The sequence below is a fragment of the Lichtheimia ornata genome, assembly GCF_029851405.1.
Source record: "Lichtheimia ornata isolate CBS 291.66 chromosome Unknown scaffold00031, whole genome shotgun sequence".
Taxonomy (NCBI): domain Eukaryota; kingdom Fungi; phylum Mucoromycota; class Mucoromycetes; order Mucorales; family Lichtheimiaceae; genus Lichtheimia; species Lichtheimia ornata.
This window is the reverse complement of record NW_026695351.1, coordinates 211,425-227,781: the sequence shown is the minus strand read 5'-3', so window position 1 is coordinate 227,781 and position 16,357 is coordinate 211,425. Positions and strand designations below refer to the sequence as shown.

Sequence of the window (16,357 nt, the reverse complement as noted above, 5' to 3'; positions counted from 1 at the left end):
TGTGTGTATTATTGATGGATAAACTCGAATGTATTATACGTATACAACAAAACTTTTTCTACATGCGCTTGGTTCTCTTCTTTTGCATCTTCTTAAGCTCACGTGCACGTTCCTTTTCATCATACTTGCGTTGCTCGGCTACGCTCATGTTCTTGATACGCTCAGCTTCAGCCTTTTTAGCATCAGCCTTCTTCTTGGCCAATTCCTCCGCACGTTCTTCAGCACTGCGCTTGGCTTCCTTCTTTTCTAACTCTTCACGGTTCTTACGCAAGCGGTTCTTGATCTAGTATAGTGTTTTCTTGGTCAGTAAAATGGATATATGAAAGATCAAATGATGATCCTACCTCAGGGGTTATGGTCAATCCACCCAATACATCGGGGAGCTCACATGCCAATTGTACCATTTCCTTTTGATTCGAGATGTTGAATGATAACTCAAAGCGAAGATCACCATCACCCTTGTATCTATGTAGAGCAATTTAGTCATTTTCCAAATGAGATGGCGCCTTGTTTTGTGTTTTACCTTTCAGGCTCGTAATCAGGCATGCTCGAAATGATAAGGGATTGGAAATCAGGAGCATTGTTGATAAGCTCGCAAACATGGCTGTTCATGACGGCTTCAGTAAGCTTTTGGGATTCGGAATAGACACTGTATTTGCTGGAGAGTTTGGGAGCATCAGCAAGCTTGGTGAACGTTTTCTGCAAGGGAAGATGATGTCAATGCTATTCATAACGTGAGACCATGATGCAATCAAGATCCATACCAAGTCAAAGCGAGCATCGCGGATCTCCTTAGCCTTGTTGCTGGGCAACACGGCAAGCACATAACGTCCATTGATTTCCTTGTCCAATGTCATATTCACTTCCTAAATGAAAGATAGATAATCAATATTGGAACATCTTCTCCTCGATCATGCATGTCAACTTACAACTCTATCGGTTTCCCACACGCCGAATCCAATCAATGTCCACACAACGTTGATGACCCATGATACAATATCGCTTCTGGGCTTGAGCTATATAGACATACATGAGTGCCTTTTGTACCCAATCGAGTTGCATCAATTACCTTGATCCACCAGTGACCATATTGCACATTACGTCTTCCAGAGACATATAAAAGATAATCCGAAGGTCCATCCTTGACGAGTACAGTCTTATCAGCCTTGTCTCCCACCAATGCAAATTGGCTTTGCAAGTATTCAACATGGTGACCAATCCTATTATCGAATCGGATCAATACACAATGAACGTGTGTACATCATTGTACCATCCCCATTCTTACCATTCTTTGGCTTTGCTCGTATTCATTTGTGATCCAGCATAGAGAACAATGACAAACATAACCAAGCTGGCGGCAAGTACCATATCCACTCTAAAGTCCTCCAATGTCCATGCTATCACACATATCCCAATATTAACATCCTCCCCATATCATTACTTGAGGTCGACTTACGTTTGACGACAGGAGCAGGTGCTTCTTGCGATGGTGGAGCAGCAGTCTCTGGCGCATCTAGACGCGTACAATGCCTACTTTTTAGTTCCCCATTCACTCGACGTTGTGCATGCATTGATAAATACCATCTTGAGCCATGACCGAGTAGCAAGCGAAAGCTGCCAGTGATAAAAGAGTACCAGTGAACCGTTGAGCCATAACCTTAGAGTTGGAAAGAACAAACCCACACATACACCTCTTTTTGCCGCAAAGCTTAATTTGGATGAAGATGATGTGAACCAATCAAATCAGGTGGACGTGTCGTAGCGGCACCCCAGGAAAATCATGGTTTCCACCACAACCATAATGGCGATCACGTGGATACTGTCAAATGTACGTTTCTTTTTCTTGTTACAGTGTTGGAATACTAGCAACAATAACGATGATACATATGTGATGTGGAAGAGAAGTCTGAAATGAAAAAGACCACAGCTAGAGTAGGATGGAATTGTATAAAAGGAGGCATCATTATCTTGAAATCAACCGGGACGATCGCCTTTTGCTCATTATCTATGATGTAGATACACATCTTTGTCTTCGGCTGACAAGGTCCAATGATGAATCGCATCACTTATTTAAACGCACCAGCTGTCCACCAGGGAAAGACGTCGTTAGGTCACCTTCATGTAGGCTGTGGCGTGCCACCTAATCCAACTTTGCAGATGTAACTATATAAAAGGAATATGAATAGCATATGCTTCACCAAGCGATATGGTTAGGGTTTACCTTAAAATAAAAGGGCCAAATTTTACAATGACAATGAAAGCGGTAGGGGTAACAATGAAACGCTAATGTCATCACGAATACCAGCACATGCATCGCCGACAAAATAAGACCATCCAGCATCACATCAACTTGAGCTTTGGGGATATCGGCAACCAAAGAGTGATGTAATCGACAACACCTTTTATGTGTATGGTGGGTGTGGGTATTTTGCGGATCATGTAAAAAGAAAGGAAAGAGTGATAAAATGTCTGTTGGCGATGCTAGTGAGCTGTAGATCATTAGTGCACCTTCAAGAGTAACATGTACGAAGAGCCTTGATATGATTAATTGTCCGTGCATTAATCAAGTACATCCATCATCCATCAGCTTTCGCAAATCACTTGCTATGCTCAAACCCCACGAGGATATTTGTGCGAGCGTTCGTTCAGAAAGTTGAAGTCGATGACACTTTGACCGACAAGTATAATGCACAAGCGTGAATGATCCCTGCCATGAGGATGCATCAGCATGAACAATTAATCACACCTTCCAAGTTCTTTGTTAAAGAGACCAAGCTTGACCCTGCTCGCTAAGGCCCTCCACCAATCTATCAGCTCACCACCATTCTCAACAAGCATTTTATCATTCTTTTCTCTTTGCGAGCACTGAATTTCACACGCCCACATACATCACGTATAAATCGATGTTGTCGCCCATCGTTTTGCTCCCACAGCTTCCCTCTATATATGTATTTGATTGCTTACACTGTCAAATCCCAATTCTACGTGTCTACCATCAGCGTGAAAGGTCTTCTATTGCCACCTCGTAGGGAGGAGCTAATACATTTACTGATCTTTGGCCATTTTTAGCTTTTCATTGTTATCCTACTTTCATTGTCGTGGTCACCATTATGATATTGACTCTTGTAAAGAGGTGAAACCAATCTTTATTTTGAGTGAAGCGCATACTCATATGCAACACATTTATTTTGATGTAGCTAGCTCCAGTGAATGCATCTTCAGAATTGGATTAGGTGCCACTTCTACTAGAGCCTTCATGAGGTTGATATAACGGCTTTCGAGGTCTTGGTTCTGAATGCCCCGTTACAAGGGGTGCTATAGGATATCATTAAAAATGGTACCATTATGGTGTTCCTGGTAAGGTAAAATACACACTTGGATTTGGGATGTTATTCTTATTCATGCGTTGTAGATTTCTGGACTCGTGCTTCGCTCTCAATAATGCAACAATGGCCATTGCAAGACCCGAATCTATCCAATGTGTTGGTGTTGAGAATTAGTCTGAAGATACCTCGAAATAGCACTTTGGCTTACTCATGATGTAGACTGCCATTGTCTTTAATTATCGATCTTGCGCATAATTATGTACAACGCTGACTCCATGCAAAGAGTGACAACTGAAGCCAAGTGTAATGAATTAAAGGTTTACATCAATGAAAAAGTCGAAGAATAGCACTATGGTAGTGATGTGGATGTCTATCAAATAAATATGATAAAGGAACAGCATTGAAAACTGAATAAGATACGGTGAATCACGCAGAGTCAACTTCATTGCCTTCTTGGTTGCTGTCGCCGTAAACATCCTTCATCCATAATTGCATTGACTTGGGTATTCCAATACCATCCCTGGCTGTAAACCACCATACGTCAAACATACAAACCCTTTCGTCAATTCCATCCGATCCATCATCACCCTCAGTATTACCCAAATGATATGATCTATTGATTTGCTGACGACATCCCAAGTAACCAAAGCAACATTCCTTGGATTTCTCACACTGCACTTCATTGCATCCATCCATTCCTTTATCCATCCAGCAGTAGGTGAATCACTTGCTTGGTCATTTTCTATCGCAGCTCAACCAGTGTAGGTTGCTTCTATTGATGGCCTGGCATGGTATCATCCAAACTAAACATTGCGTAGTCAAGGGAACCAACACCATCAATACACCCAATGTCTTCCATTCCATGTATCAAAGCAATTTTCATATCCATAAGAAGTTGTATGTATTGAAACAAGTTGCTACACGTAAATAAAACTGCTTCTATACGATGGCTATGTGCTGTTCACGTAAACAAGGCTGTAAGACAAGTTGCTGCAAGTAAAGAACGCTGTTTGAGACTATGGAGTAAAGACCTTACTGATAGCAATTGCTGGAATGAATGCTGTTACGATTGGTCGTGGTAGAGGAGCGTGCAAGAGCGTGTGTTGTAGTAGAGCGACAAGAAGGCTGTGTACATGCCATGTACTTGCCATCAGTCAAAGGCAATCGGATCAAGAGAGTTGTAGCATTGACAAGATGGGTTGAAGCAGGACAATCGTTCGCATGGTGGTAGTTGTACTTGAATCGGCCAACAGTTGAGAATGGGTGGAAGAGACAAGATGTTGGCGAGTGGAAGGAGTGGAAATTAAATAGGTTGGACACCTCTTGTATAAATGCATGAACACTGTACATCCAAGCCTTGATAGTGAGATCTCCCCTCTCGAACCTCAAACTTTCACACAAGATGCTCTTGGTCATGCTGATCACGTTGATCTAAAAAAGACCTCATGTTTCATTTGAAAATTTGGAATGGGAGGGTATAATGTGGGTTTACAATGTAAATCGGAAACGGAGGACAGCGCCAACTCATGATTTATCGAAATAGTATGTATTACCTTGGGATTCCCCATTTCGAACTTGAAACTTTGTCAGAAGGTTCGCTGGGACATGCTGATCAACTTCATTCATTTAAAAGTCGCAGACTTCATTGTGAAGATTTAAAATACGGGGGCGGCCTAAATGGTGGATGACGGCAACAAAAGAGCGGACGGGCCACCGCCCCGAAGTTGCCCACCTCCAACTTGAAAATTAGTCAGAAGGGTGCTCTCGAGCATGCTGATCACGTTGATCTAAAAAAGACCTCACGCTTCATTTGAAAATTTGGAATGGGAGCGTCCAAAAGTTTGAGAGACGGAGACATTCGCAGGGTCTGCGATTCAAGAATTAACATGTTCGCTGTTCAAGCGTAGCTCAGTCAAATCAGCTCGGATCAAGAAGATGAAAAGATGGAAATGATGGGCTGGAGCAGGAGAATCGTTCGTATGCAGTGGATTGGGCAACAATGCTGATTGGATAAAAATGGCTGTTAGCTGCCAATGTATGAACTGCAAATGAAGCTTGCGTACCTGTCAAGTATCGTCCCTGAGGTCCTGGGTTTAACTCAGTTGCACAAAGATGTCCTTCTGCATCTTTGGCTCTCCAGGGTTTAGCTACTTGACAATGAACAAAGACCACTTCTCATATAGCATCACGCTTACAAACATAAAGACGCCTGTATCTCCAAACTTTACAATCAAACGTGTGGTTTTTATTAGAGCAATGTGCTCGGCTTGGCCAACAGCACCTTGTGTGAAAGTTTCGCGTTCAATGTCGCAAACAGCCCAAAAAATATTTTTTGGTCGTCGTCGTCGAAGAGGTCGACCATGTCTTCCGCGAATTCAATCAAATCGCCTGATAAGGAAACAGGCACTCAGTCTCGTCCTCAGCGTCCATCCTATGCCAAGGTTACCAGTACTCATTCCTCAACACGTACTCATTCCCCAACGCGGGATTCGTTGAAAGCAACGGTTCATGACAATACTGTACATTCGAATGTGTGGAAAGCCGGTGGATCTCCTGCATCTTGTACCAGCTTGTTCTTTGACTTCACTTCTCGTTCCGAAAATCGCGCTACGCTTTTGTGTCATATAAACGCAAGCTTTCCCAACAATTGTGGTGCACGCCTTCACTCGGATCATGCTCGCCGTATTGTTGAACTATTCATCGATGACTCCAACGTTTACCAAAAAGCTTGTACGTCAGGCCTTGTCTTCAAGGATGGTATGCGTATCTTGCCCAGTGTGCCTTTACCAGCTGATTCTTGTCTCATTCATCTTCGACTAAGCAGCCTTCCTTTTACCTCTCGTGATAAGCTTACCGATGGAATTTGTAAGGCTCTCTCACCCTTCGGTGATGTTCTGGATTATGGCATTCTTCGTGATCATGACTCCAATCTATTCATGGGGCATGGTTACGCAACCTTAAACGTCTCAAGTTCAAAGCAATCTTCGTCACTCTCACACAAGATTTCATGGCCAAACTCCGAGGATTGGTTTTATGCAACATGGGCCGAAATGCCGCTTCACTGTCTCCATTGTCACAAATCTGGTCATTCTAAGTCTTCATGCCCTACTCATCCAAGCCGAAATCGCCCCTGTTGGTCTTGCGGCCAAAATGGTCACCGCGCTGCTAAGTGTCCCAATCATCGACCTATTGTCAAGCCCACCATTGACCCACCCATGTCTCCATCGTCTTCTACTTCCACTGCTACCAGCAGCCAATCATCTGATGTCTCAATGTTTAGCACCGACATTTCACCTATCGAAGCCCATAACGACATGATTATCAGCAATCATATTTCAGAACCCACAAATGACAAGTTATTATCCAACTCATCTGCGGCTCCGCCAAGTCCTCATTTCATCAACCTTTTGTTGCAGCAATTTCCCATGTCTGATGAAGCCAAGGAAATTATTCGAACTACACCGGTGCCCATTTTATCCACCCTTCACACTAAGCTTTGTGACCAGGGCAAACGTTTTCCGCCAACAACAATCACTTCCAATTCCTCCGGGAGTGTCTCTTCTATGAGACTTAATGATTCAGATTAGCGCGCTCACCCTTTTGTCTCTTCATATTTTCCTTTTCCACATATTGTATCATTTTAGGGGTATCACTCTCTGACATACTCCCTTCAATAAATTCGGGGCATACCAGCCCCCATACAACGAAGAGGTCGACCCTCAGATCCAGTTTGGCTGGTAGCGACATTGCGAAATCTGGGATTGGCAAGCTTGATCTCGAAACTTTCACACAAGGTGCTGTTGGCCAAGCCGAGCACATTGCTCTAATAAAAACCCCACGTTTGATTGTAAAGTTTGGAGATACAGGCACCTTTATGTTTGTAAGCATGATGTTATATGAGAAAGTAATCTTGTTCATTAGCAATGTTGACCTGGCAGAGCAAAGATGCAGAGGGTCCTATTGTAACCAGCATGCCGATTGGAAGGATGGAAGGATGATACTATATACCGTTGACAAAAGCCCGTACATTGCGATCTAACAGCCATTTCTTCACAATAGCCACTGTTGTCCACTCTATGACATGTGAGCGATTCTCCTGCTTCAGACATATTTCCATGATTGGATTATGCAAGTTGATCCGAGTTGATTTGTCCGAGATACAGCCAAAGAGGGATTACATCAATCCACACATCTAACCATGTCTATGTTGCTCAACTGAAGTAACCTTGTATGAGCGTAATGGCCAAATCAACTCGGATCAACATAATCCAATCATGGAAATGAATGTTCAGTTATGAGAATCGCTCACACGTCATAGAGTGGACAACAGTGGCTATTGTGAAGAAATGGCTGTTAGATCGCAATGTACGGGCTTTTGTCAATAGTATACAGTATCATCCTTCCATCCTTCTAGTCATGCAAACGTAGCTGAGTTACACAAAGAGGACCCTCTGCATCTTTTGCTCTGCCAGGGTCCAGCGACTTAACAATGAACAAAGACCACTTCTCATATAGCATCACGCTTACAAACATAAAGGTGCCTATATCTCCAAACTTCACAATCAAACGTGGGGTTTTGAATAGAGCAATGTGCTCGGCTTGGCCAACAGCACCTTGTGTGAACGTTTCGCGATCAAGCTTGCCAATCCCAGATTTCGCAATGTCGCCACCAGCCAAACTGGATCTGAGGGTCGACCTCTTCGACGACGACGACCAAAAAATATTTTTTGGGCTGTTTGCGACATTGAACGCGAAACTTTCACACAAGGTGCTGTTGGCCAAGCCGAGCACATTGCTCTATTCAAAACCCCACGTTTCATTGTAAAGTTTGGAGATACAGGCGTCTTTATGTTTTACCTATGCTGTAAGCGTGATGGAGTTGCTTTTTCCTAGTGGATGGTGTCGGCTGCATTAACGGAAAGATGAAGAGCTGAGTGAAACGGCACGTGGTGGTTACACAAACGCGTCCTTGACAGGTTGCTCCACAAATGGATGATGATGATGATTGCCTTTTGTGAAGGTACGTAAGTAAAACAGCATCCAATAATGAAGGTGTGTCAAGGTATGCATCACATTTGCATGTAGGAGAAGGTCGACCTGCATAAACCAATTTGTTGTAAAAAGATACGTATACGTACATATTGAATGGGTCACTCATCCTGAAACTCAATGGAGGGATCTCTTCACTTTTTCTCTTCTCAAGCTCATCCCATTTCCCACTCCTCCTTATTGTATCACAAAAGCCATGTACTTCTTAACCGGACCACCTTTATTATTCCATCTTCGAAGCAATAGTATGTAATCCACAAACTAGCAACCTCCAACAAGCGTGTAATAAATAAACAATGCTTTATTTCATCTAGCTATCTTGCTATGTACTGTACTTTGCCACCACCATCGTCGTAGTCGTCCTCCGTCATCATTCCTACTCGTACTCGTCACCAGTCGTCAATCTCATCCGTCACACCAACATCCAAAAATACACAAGTTGAAAAGAATGGGATCTTGCAGGCTTCCTTTTGAATCTCGTTGTCGTCATCATTGTCATTGTTGTAGATGGGGTGATCATCGTGATCGTCATTGTTGTGAATGTGGTAATCATCGTAATCGTCATCTCTACAAATAAGAAAGCAGGCAAGTTAGACCATGTGGTACCGGAATGATGACGATTTGGTATACCGTTAGGCGATCCTCTCAAAGGAAGAAAGCAAATCAGAAGGAATTCACAAACCAAATCACCACCATACGAGCAACGTTGGGCGATCCCTTGTTCTTGAGAAGGCACTGCACGAATCACGCAAGGCCAGTTCGATCCATGGCAAGGAAGGACATCACTTACGTAGAGTCCAGGCTCATAGTTGTTCTCATTCATCCTCTCCAAAGAAAGAATGATCCCCAATCCTTCCAATCATTTTCCCACCTCATGAAAAGAAATCCTCAAGGGAAAGAACGAGCCTATCACGAGAAGAGCGTGTTGGTTAAACACGTTCACAAGCTGTTGCAAATCACCTTTTACCTCAACACGGTGACCATGCTCTTCCAAAAATCCATCGTCATCGACCCATCCTCAACGCAACGCAGGCCTATAGAGCCCTGGACGCGTTCCAAGAAGCTTTTCCAGCACACTTGGCTAGTGCAGAGCGACGCAGCGACCACTTGATACAGGCTGGGACTTGAACCCAAAGAGATGATGATGATGATGCCCCAAGTTGCATTGCCTGACCAAAGAAACCTATTCAATTCATTATTAGCACACACGCACAATAAACACCCTTTTCATTGTTTGTTTCATTGTACTTGCCTTTTTCATATACACAAAGACCCGTTGTTGTTGGTTACTGGAAACCGAAAACCATGGTGTAGTATAGTTGAGTCGAAACAAAACGCCAAACCAGCCAACGTCTTGAGACCAAACTTGCCCTCTATACAAGCTGACGCGTCAATGGAACCAATTCGGCTGCAACATTGGACTCTGAATGTACCTGTTGACACCAAACGTAGAGCGGGAATAGCAACGAGTAAAAGGAAGCAACAATATCGCCATGGCAACCACCAACCACCAACCACGCTCATTCCTCAGCACTTGGACACACTCACTCTCCCTGACAATGCATGTTCAGAACTACATTAACACCTCACAGCCAACAAGAGCACTTTTTTATAATACATTACCTTGATTGGAATGTCGTGAATGGGATAGAAGCAGATGAGGGAGAAAGAGAAGAGAAGCGTTGTTTCAAGTCGTGGAGCTGCTGTCCCCCAAGTTTAAATCCCCTACTGCTATTACACTGAGGCCACTCAATATCCCCACACACACACACCATCCACCCATCGTCATCATCACCCTCACGATAGGCAATAGGTACACGCAAATAAAAGAAATGATCCTCACGTATAGCAAAAGGGTGTGTGCTGTTTTACACTTTACATGATAATGATGGTCCAACAACCACCACCATTGGCTTACTACCAGGGGCCCACATGCACATGGATAGCAGTTGAGCACATCATTTCGATCGGTCTCCAATTGCTCTACACCCACTTGATGTCGCTTTCATTGCTCTTGTCATACCTTATTTCTTATCCCCCTCCTTTCCCTTGAATAAATGACCCGTGTGACAATGTTAATGTACCCGTAGTTGATATAGAACAGTTGTAGAGAGAGAGACATGCTCGCATTATCATGTACAATTTTACATCTCTATTCGTGGAAAAACAGTTGTATCGATGCAGGAAAAATGGATGTGGGTTGTGACGTGAAGTTTGGGGAGAGATTGATTAGTGAACGAGGAGTGAAAGTTGAGTGATGGAAGTGGGGGGAAGGGCGAAATGCAATGGGTTGTTTAGTTGAAGGTGATAGGAATGTCGGCATCTCTGGCGGTCTTGACAATATCAGAGAACTTGACAACCTTTTGAGCAGCAACATCCAAGTCATCGTTGGCGTAGATCTTGAGACCAGATTCGGCAATCTAATACGCATGATATCACAGTGAGGATTCGTTTTTCTTTCCAAAAACATCCTTAAATGATACATACCAACTTCTTGGCCTCCTCAACCTTGGTACCTTGCAAACGGACAACGAGAGGAATCTTCAAGTCAAGGTCCTTGGCAGCGGCAATGATACCCTGTGCAATGATGTCGCAACGCATGATACCACCAAAGATGTTGACGAAAGCAGAGGTGACTTGGGGATCGGAGGTGATGATCTCGAAAGCGGCCTTGACGGCTTCAGGGGTAGCGGCACCACCAACATCCAAAAAGTTGGCAGGCTTACCACCGTGCAATTGGATAATGTCCATGGTAGCCATAGCAAGACCGGCACCGTTGACTGAAAAGGTACACCAATAAGGGGTTAACACTTGTATCATTTCACATTACGCCTTTCATCACTTACCCAAGCAGCCGATTTGGCCATCCAAGCCAATGTAATTAAGGTGGTACTTGGCAGCAGCGGTCTCACGAGAATCTTCTTGGGAGAAATCACGAAGCTCGAAGACATCCTTTTGTCTAAAGTCGGCGTTATCGTCAAAGTTGAGCTTGGCATCCATGCACAAAACTAAAAATGATCATGTCAGTAATTCATCATCCCTTAAACATAGACACGCATTTACCTTGATGGGCAGAATCCTCCGTTAATGGGTTGACCTCCACTTGTGTCGCATCCTTCTCGATAAACAGCTTGTACAAGTTCATAAAAGTATCGGCAGCCTTATCAATGGCAACAGGGCTGAATCCAACACGAGTTGCGAGCTCGGTAGCCTGCTCCTTGGTGAGACCAGTCTTGATATCAACAGGCATGGTGACAATAGCATCAGGGTTCTCCTTGGCCACAGTTTCAATATCCACACCACCTTCGGAAGAAGCAACAACAACAGGACCAGCGGCCTTGCGATCCATCAAGATGGCAAAGTAGTATTCGTTGCGAGCATACTTGCGTTCACAAATGTAGACGGCGTTACAGGGCTTGCCAGCAGCACCAGTTTGCTTGGTGATCAACTTTTGGCCAAGCATCTTATCAGCAAGAGCCTTGGCTTCTTCAGGACTACAATGCTCATTATTAGTAAAGGCTATTCACAATCCATCCTCCATATAACAAGAGACTCACGTGGAGAAGGTCTTGACACCGCCCTTGTAGCCATTGCTGAAAGTACCCTTGCCACGACCACCAGCAAGCACTTGAGCCTTGATCACCAAGTCATCGGAACCTTCATGCATAATCCAATGTTAGTACCTACGTATTCGATGACCACGTAATAGCATTATTACCAAGACGCTTAGCAATCTCATAGGCCTCTTCAGGAGTCTTGGCAACTTGACCGCGGGGTGCATTGATACCATACTTGCGCATAAGGTCGACAGACATGTATTCGTGGATGTTGAGGAAACGCTTTTGTTGCTGTTGGGTAGGTGCACGAGCGGCCTACAAGAAGTACAATGACATTCCTTTTTGAGTACTGGGATGCTGAGTCATTGACAATCGAGTGTCTCTTTTTTCTTTACCATGGAGGCACGAGTGGCGAGAGCAGATGCAGCACGGAAGGATTTGAACATGATGGAGAGGACTGGAGTATGAAATGTGAGAACGATGAGAAGAAAGGGGGAAAAAGTAACCACTAAAACGGCAGGAGAATACCTTTATGTAATGTGAATGAAAGAGATGATGTCGTTACTGACTTTGTCCAACGGGAAAATGTGGGAAAAAAGCAGCAAAATTTTTCATCATCACATGTGCCGAGCATGGCCGACATGCTGAACAACCCTGAATCGCACGCTCCTCTTGTCACTCCACACACGCACACACACACGCACAACATTGACCCCAAGGAATGCCACATCCCCCTCCCCCACTTTATATCAATCATTTACTACTTCTTGTTCCTTTTAAACATCACTTTTGATCATAACTACTTGGATCCTTTTTTCCCACGATATCATTAGCTAGCTACACTCTTTCCCAGCCAATCTCTGAAGCTGACATCGCGTACCCCTGAAGGCTGTACTGGGAGACTCACGAAAGAGTTGGGAAAAACGCGGGTGTTTTCGTGCCCATTTTACTGCCCGCAGACCGCTTTTCCCGATAAAGATTACAGCAGCAGAAATGAGATAAGAGTAAGCACCACCTTGATGGTTGTTGTTGGTAATGCAGTAAATAGATTTATCTTCATACGTTGCTACATACCATTGAATTCAAAGAAAGGCTTCATCAAATAAATGTGCCCCGTTGTTTGCTTGATAGACTCAGTCATATACTCACATTGGCTTCACATGAATCAACGTAAGCAGCTTTAGCGGCCGGCGATCCCGAATGTTCCGGTTCTTTTTCACACGTCGGATCGGAAGAGTAAAAAATGTGTGTGTGAAACTAATCGTCCTCCTATTCACATTTAAGACGCTCATTGTATCATGCACTTACAAAAAGTTTCCCAAAAGATGGTTCATTCAGTAATGAAGATTAATGCATCAAGGTAAAAGGATATGCAAGTGACTGTGAGGGTGCTCTTGGATGAGCAATTCGATCTGCAGCTCGTCATTCCGACGACATCATCTCCGGTAAAAGCTCGTTTGACGTAAAAAAGGGGTTCAATTGAAAAGACACTTGCAAGGGCTTGGTACTTGAAGTATGCCCTATCATAAATACATGAATGGCTGGTTCACCACCAAAGAAACCCAACAATGGTGATGTATGGATAACATGCCTTGCTTAAATGGCTTCCCTTCTTCCTTCCCCTGCATTGATTTAGCGTCTCCATCATCATCATCGGATGCACAATAAAATAGATTCCATCTTTAGTTTGCCGTCAGCCCAAAGAACAAGAATGACATGCTCATAATGGTTGGCTACTAAATGAATCGATGACTTGCCTTGGATAAGGTATCATGTATGCGCTTAACAAAGGTCGGATCCATGTCGCATATGGAAGTATTCATAGCAGGATAAAGGGATTGAAAAATAAACTGCTGACGGTTGCATGGAAGAAATAATGACCTGGGTTGTGGGGAAGAGAGCCAAGTTGATGAAACACGCCATACGACCCTGTGACGATCCTCAGTGTTTGTTTTCTATTTTTGCATCAAATGAATCAGTGGGACAATTACACTGTAAACCCCAAATTGAGATAAGCATCACATTCATGCAAGAACGGTTTCCACACATTTATAGCAATTGATGCGAACCCGTATACCTGGATGCAAGCTCACGAGGGCCCAATTTTTTATTCTCGTACATCCCTTTCTCACATTCACCACATCATTTACCTCAATGATGAATCCTCCGTTAGTAGCTGCTTGCATTCATCACTCTCGATCCATCCTCAGCCTCTTCTCAAAATGAGCTACTACGTACATGAAGCTGCCAATAAATTGATGAAGCCACGGTCACCAAGGAGTCATCTATTTGTTTCCACCACCTTGCACGTCTCATTAATATCCCAATTCGGTATCATCGTAGTATTTACCCTTTTTGAGGATGGCTACATACGAGCGCTGAGCGTTATCCAATGCAAGTTTCATCGCGTAAGCAATAGTAGCGTTAGTTGGATACTCGCCATAAACAATAGCGCGAACATTCGAGATCAACTTACTACCATGTATTCAAGGATGTGTCAAAAGTAAACTCCTTCAGGGTACCTGTTACCTTGCAGATCTCTTCAAGCAGAATCTATAAATGGTGATTGAGGGGGGGGGGTAAAAGGGACCCTTTAGAACTCCTAGCGCTAATCATTGTCGTGGTTGTTGTAGTATAAAGCGTCAGCCAGTTTGCGACTTGCGTCCAAAAGCTGCACCCAAATCTTTCCTTCTTATTACATATTGATAAAAGACATACTATACGCATTGATTCAAACAACAAGTAAAATCCACGTCTGTAACAGACTATCCATCATGGATGAACGACCTACAAGTTCAGTCAACGACGATGAAGAACAACAACACGACATGATTGAAAGCGGCACCAGTCCCCAAAACCAGGGACTAATGGCACAACAAGTTTACATGTCAAGACTACTTGCTAACCTCAACCAGCAACCTCTTATGCAATTGGCACATGCTATGCGGCGTCGAGCACGTTATGATACTTTAGCTAATGCGTCGGGGCCAACAACACCACCTCGGCGTCCATCTGCACAAGATCGACCGCAACGAACGCGAGAGCAGATATTACAACGATATGAGAACGAGCTTCAATCACTTAATGGTCATTGGAATAGCATTTGTATTGCATTGACTTCTATACGCAGCACCTACTTGGCTGTGCTTTCATCGCTTTCAGCCGATCAACAACAACATGATGAATCCCACTCGCCAGCAGCATCTTCAACCTCTACAACATCATCCACATCCTCGCCAACATCGATACAGCAATCCCCCATCACAGATTTCTTGATACCCTCAGCTGTTGCTGTGACCTCGTTCATGGCGGCAAGGAACAATAACTCCACACCATCTGATTTTGAGCAAGAGTTACTACTGGCGGTGGATGATGCCATGTTCCAAATCCGTCAATTGGAAGCACGCATTGAACGTTTGGAAGGACACATTCAAGAACTCGTCCAATCTGTTCCTCGTAGACAACAACAATAACCCACCCACCCACCAATGACTATGCCCCCCCTCCCTTCTCCATTTACTTCAAGTGTCGCCTCCTCTTCATGGTATATGCATGTTTTTATCAAGGCTCTTTTTTTCTGATACTAGCTATGTTGACCGGTGATATGATTTGTACAATTCTTTTTATGATATGAACGTGTGTGATTACATCTGAATAAAAGCAAGCTGTAAGGACTTCATCAATGCTTTTTTGGGGTATTAACAATCGTAGAATGCAGCATAATCAGGAATGGTTGAATCGATCCATAACAATGACGCCCTTGTCCTATCTTCTCCAATCTTCATCTTGCCCTATAAACAAGTTATCCCATTCAGTGTTCCTCCTGCCTTTATGATATTAAAAGACGCACCTTGGTTCGTTCATTAAGGGCTTGTAATAAGTCTTGTCGATGCTGTTGTAAGTGGGCTGATATGATCACTTTGACTTGTTCTCTCTTTGCGGGCTCGTCTTTAGGTGGCAACTTGAAGCTCAAAGCGGGTGGTGCACAAAAAGGACATTGCCAATCGATCGTGTCAGGATCAAACACCTCTATCTAAGACAAGCCAATGAGCCAATGTTGGTGCTTTGTATAAATAAAACCTACTGGTTTGACAATGTGTCGTTTCTTCACTTCATCGTTCAAGTTAATTTCAGGCATAATAGCAATGAAAGAGGAAGGGGATACTACTACGTTGGTTGTTTCGGAACGGGTGCGTGGGATGATTTTGATCACATGACTATGCGTGGCAGGGATTGCCTTTGTTCATTGTTGTTACCCCCCCTTACAAAGAACCCAGCAACAATGGCCATGTGGATTGATTATTTGGCTCATTGTCGATAAATGACCACACTACCCTCGATCAGCATATCCAAATACCAGCACTCTATACATCTTCGATAGATAACCAACAACAGCCAAGTGTGCCCAAAAACATTTATGACATG

At 43.7% G+C, this 16,357-nt stretch overlaps 5 protein-coding genes across 5 annotated transcripts; 2 read left to right on the top strand and 3 right to left on the bottom strand.

Annotated features, from left to right (window-relative positions):
* Positions 1-58: 58 nt before the first annotated feature.
* Positions 59-1,654, bottom strand: O0I10_006810 (uncharacterized protein; the record flags this gene model as incomplete). The annotated part of the gene is made up of 9 exons (XM_058486835.1): positions 59-283; positions 345-465; positions 524-699; positions 765-866; positions 930-1,016; positions 1,070-1,220; positions 1,286-1,397; positions 1,457-1,513; positions 1,582-1,654. The coding sequence occupies 9 exons, from the start codon at positions 1,652-1,654 to the stop codon at positions 59-61; spliced, it is 1,104 nt and encodes a 367-aa protein (XP_058342421.1).
* Positions 1,655-5,686: 4,032 nt separating this feature from the next.
* On the top strand, positions 5,687-6,913 carry O0I10_006809 (uncharacterized protein; the record flags this gene model as incomplete). Its single annotated transcript, XM_058486834.1, has 1 exon — positions 5,687-6,913. The coding sequence occupies one exon, from the start codon at positions 5,687-5,689 to the stop codon at positions 6,911-6,913; it is 1,227 nt and encodes a 408-aa protein (XP_058342420.1).
* Positions 6,914-10,669: 3,756 nt separating this feature from the next.
* On the bottom strand, positions 10,670-12,378 carry O0I10_006808 (uncharacterized protein; the record flags this gene model as incomplete). The annotated part of the gene is made up of 7 exons (XM_058486833.1): positions 10,670-10,795; positions 10,863-11,155; positions 11,222-11,383; positions 11,439-11,869; positions 11,933-12,032; positions 12,094-12,247; positions 12,328-12,378. The coding sequence occupies 7 exons, from the start codon at positions 12,376-12,378 to the stop codon at positions 10,670-10,672; spliced, it is 1,317 nt and encodes a 438-aa protein (XP_058342419.1).
* A 2,328-nt stretch (positions 12,379-14,706) lies between these two features.
* O0I10_006807 (uncharacterized protein) lies at positions 14,707-15,405 on the top strand (the record flags this gene model as incomplete). Its single annotated transcript, XM_058486832.1, has 1 exon — positions 14,707-15,405. One exon carries the CDS (start codon positions 14,707-14,709, stop codon positions 15,403-15,405), a length of 699 nt encoding a protein of 232 aa, XP_058342418.1.
* Positions 15,406-15,630: 225 nt separating this feature from the next.
* Positions 15,631-16,070, bottom strand: O0I10_006806 (uncharacterized protein; the record flags this gene model as incomplete). The annotated part of the gene is made up of 3 exons (XM_058486831.1): positions 15,631-15,723; positions 15,783-15,965; positions 16,017-16,070. 3 exons carry the CDS (start codon positions 16,068-16,070, stop codon positions 15,631-15,633), a joined length of 330 nt encoding a protein of 109 aa, XP_058342417.1.
* Between the last annotated feature and the right edge of the window lie 287 nt (positions 16,071-16,357).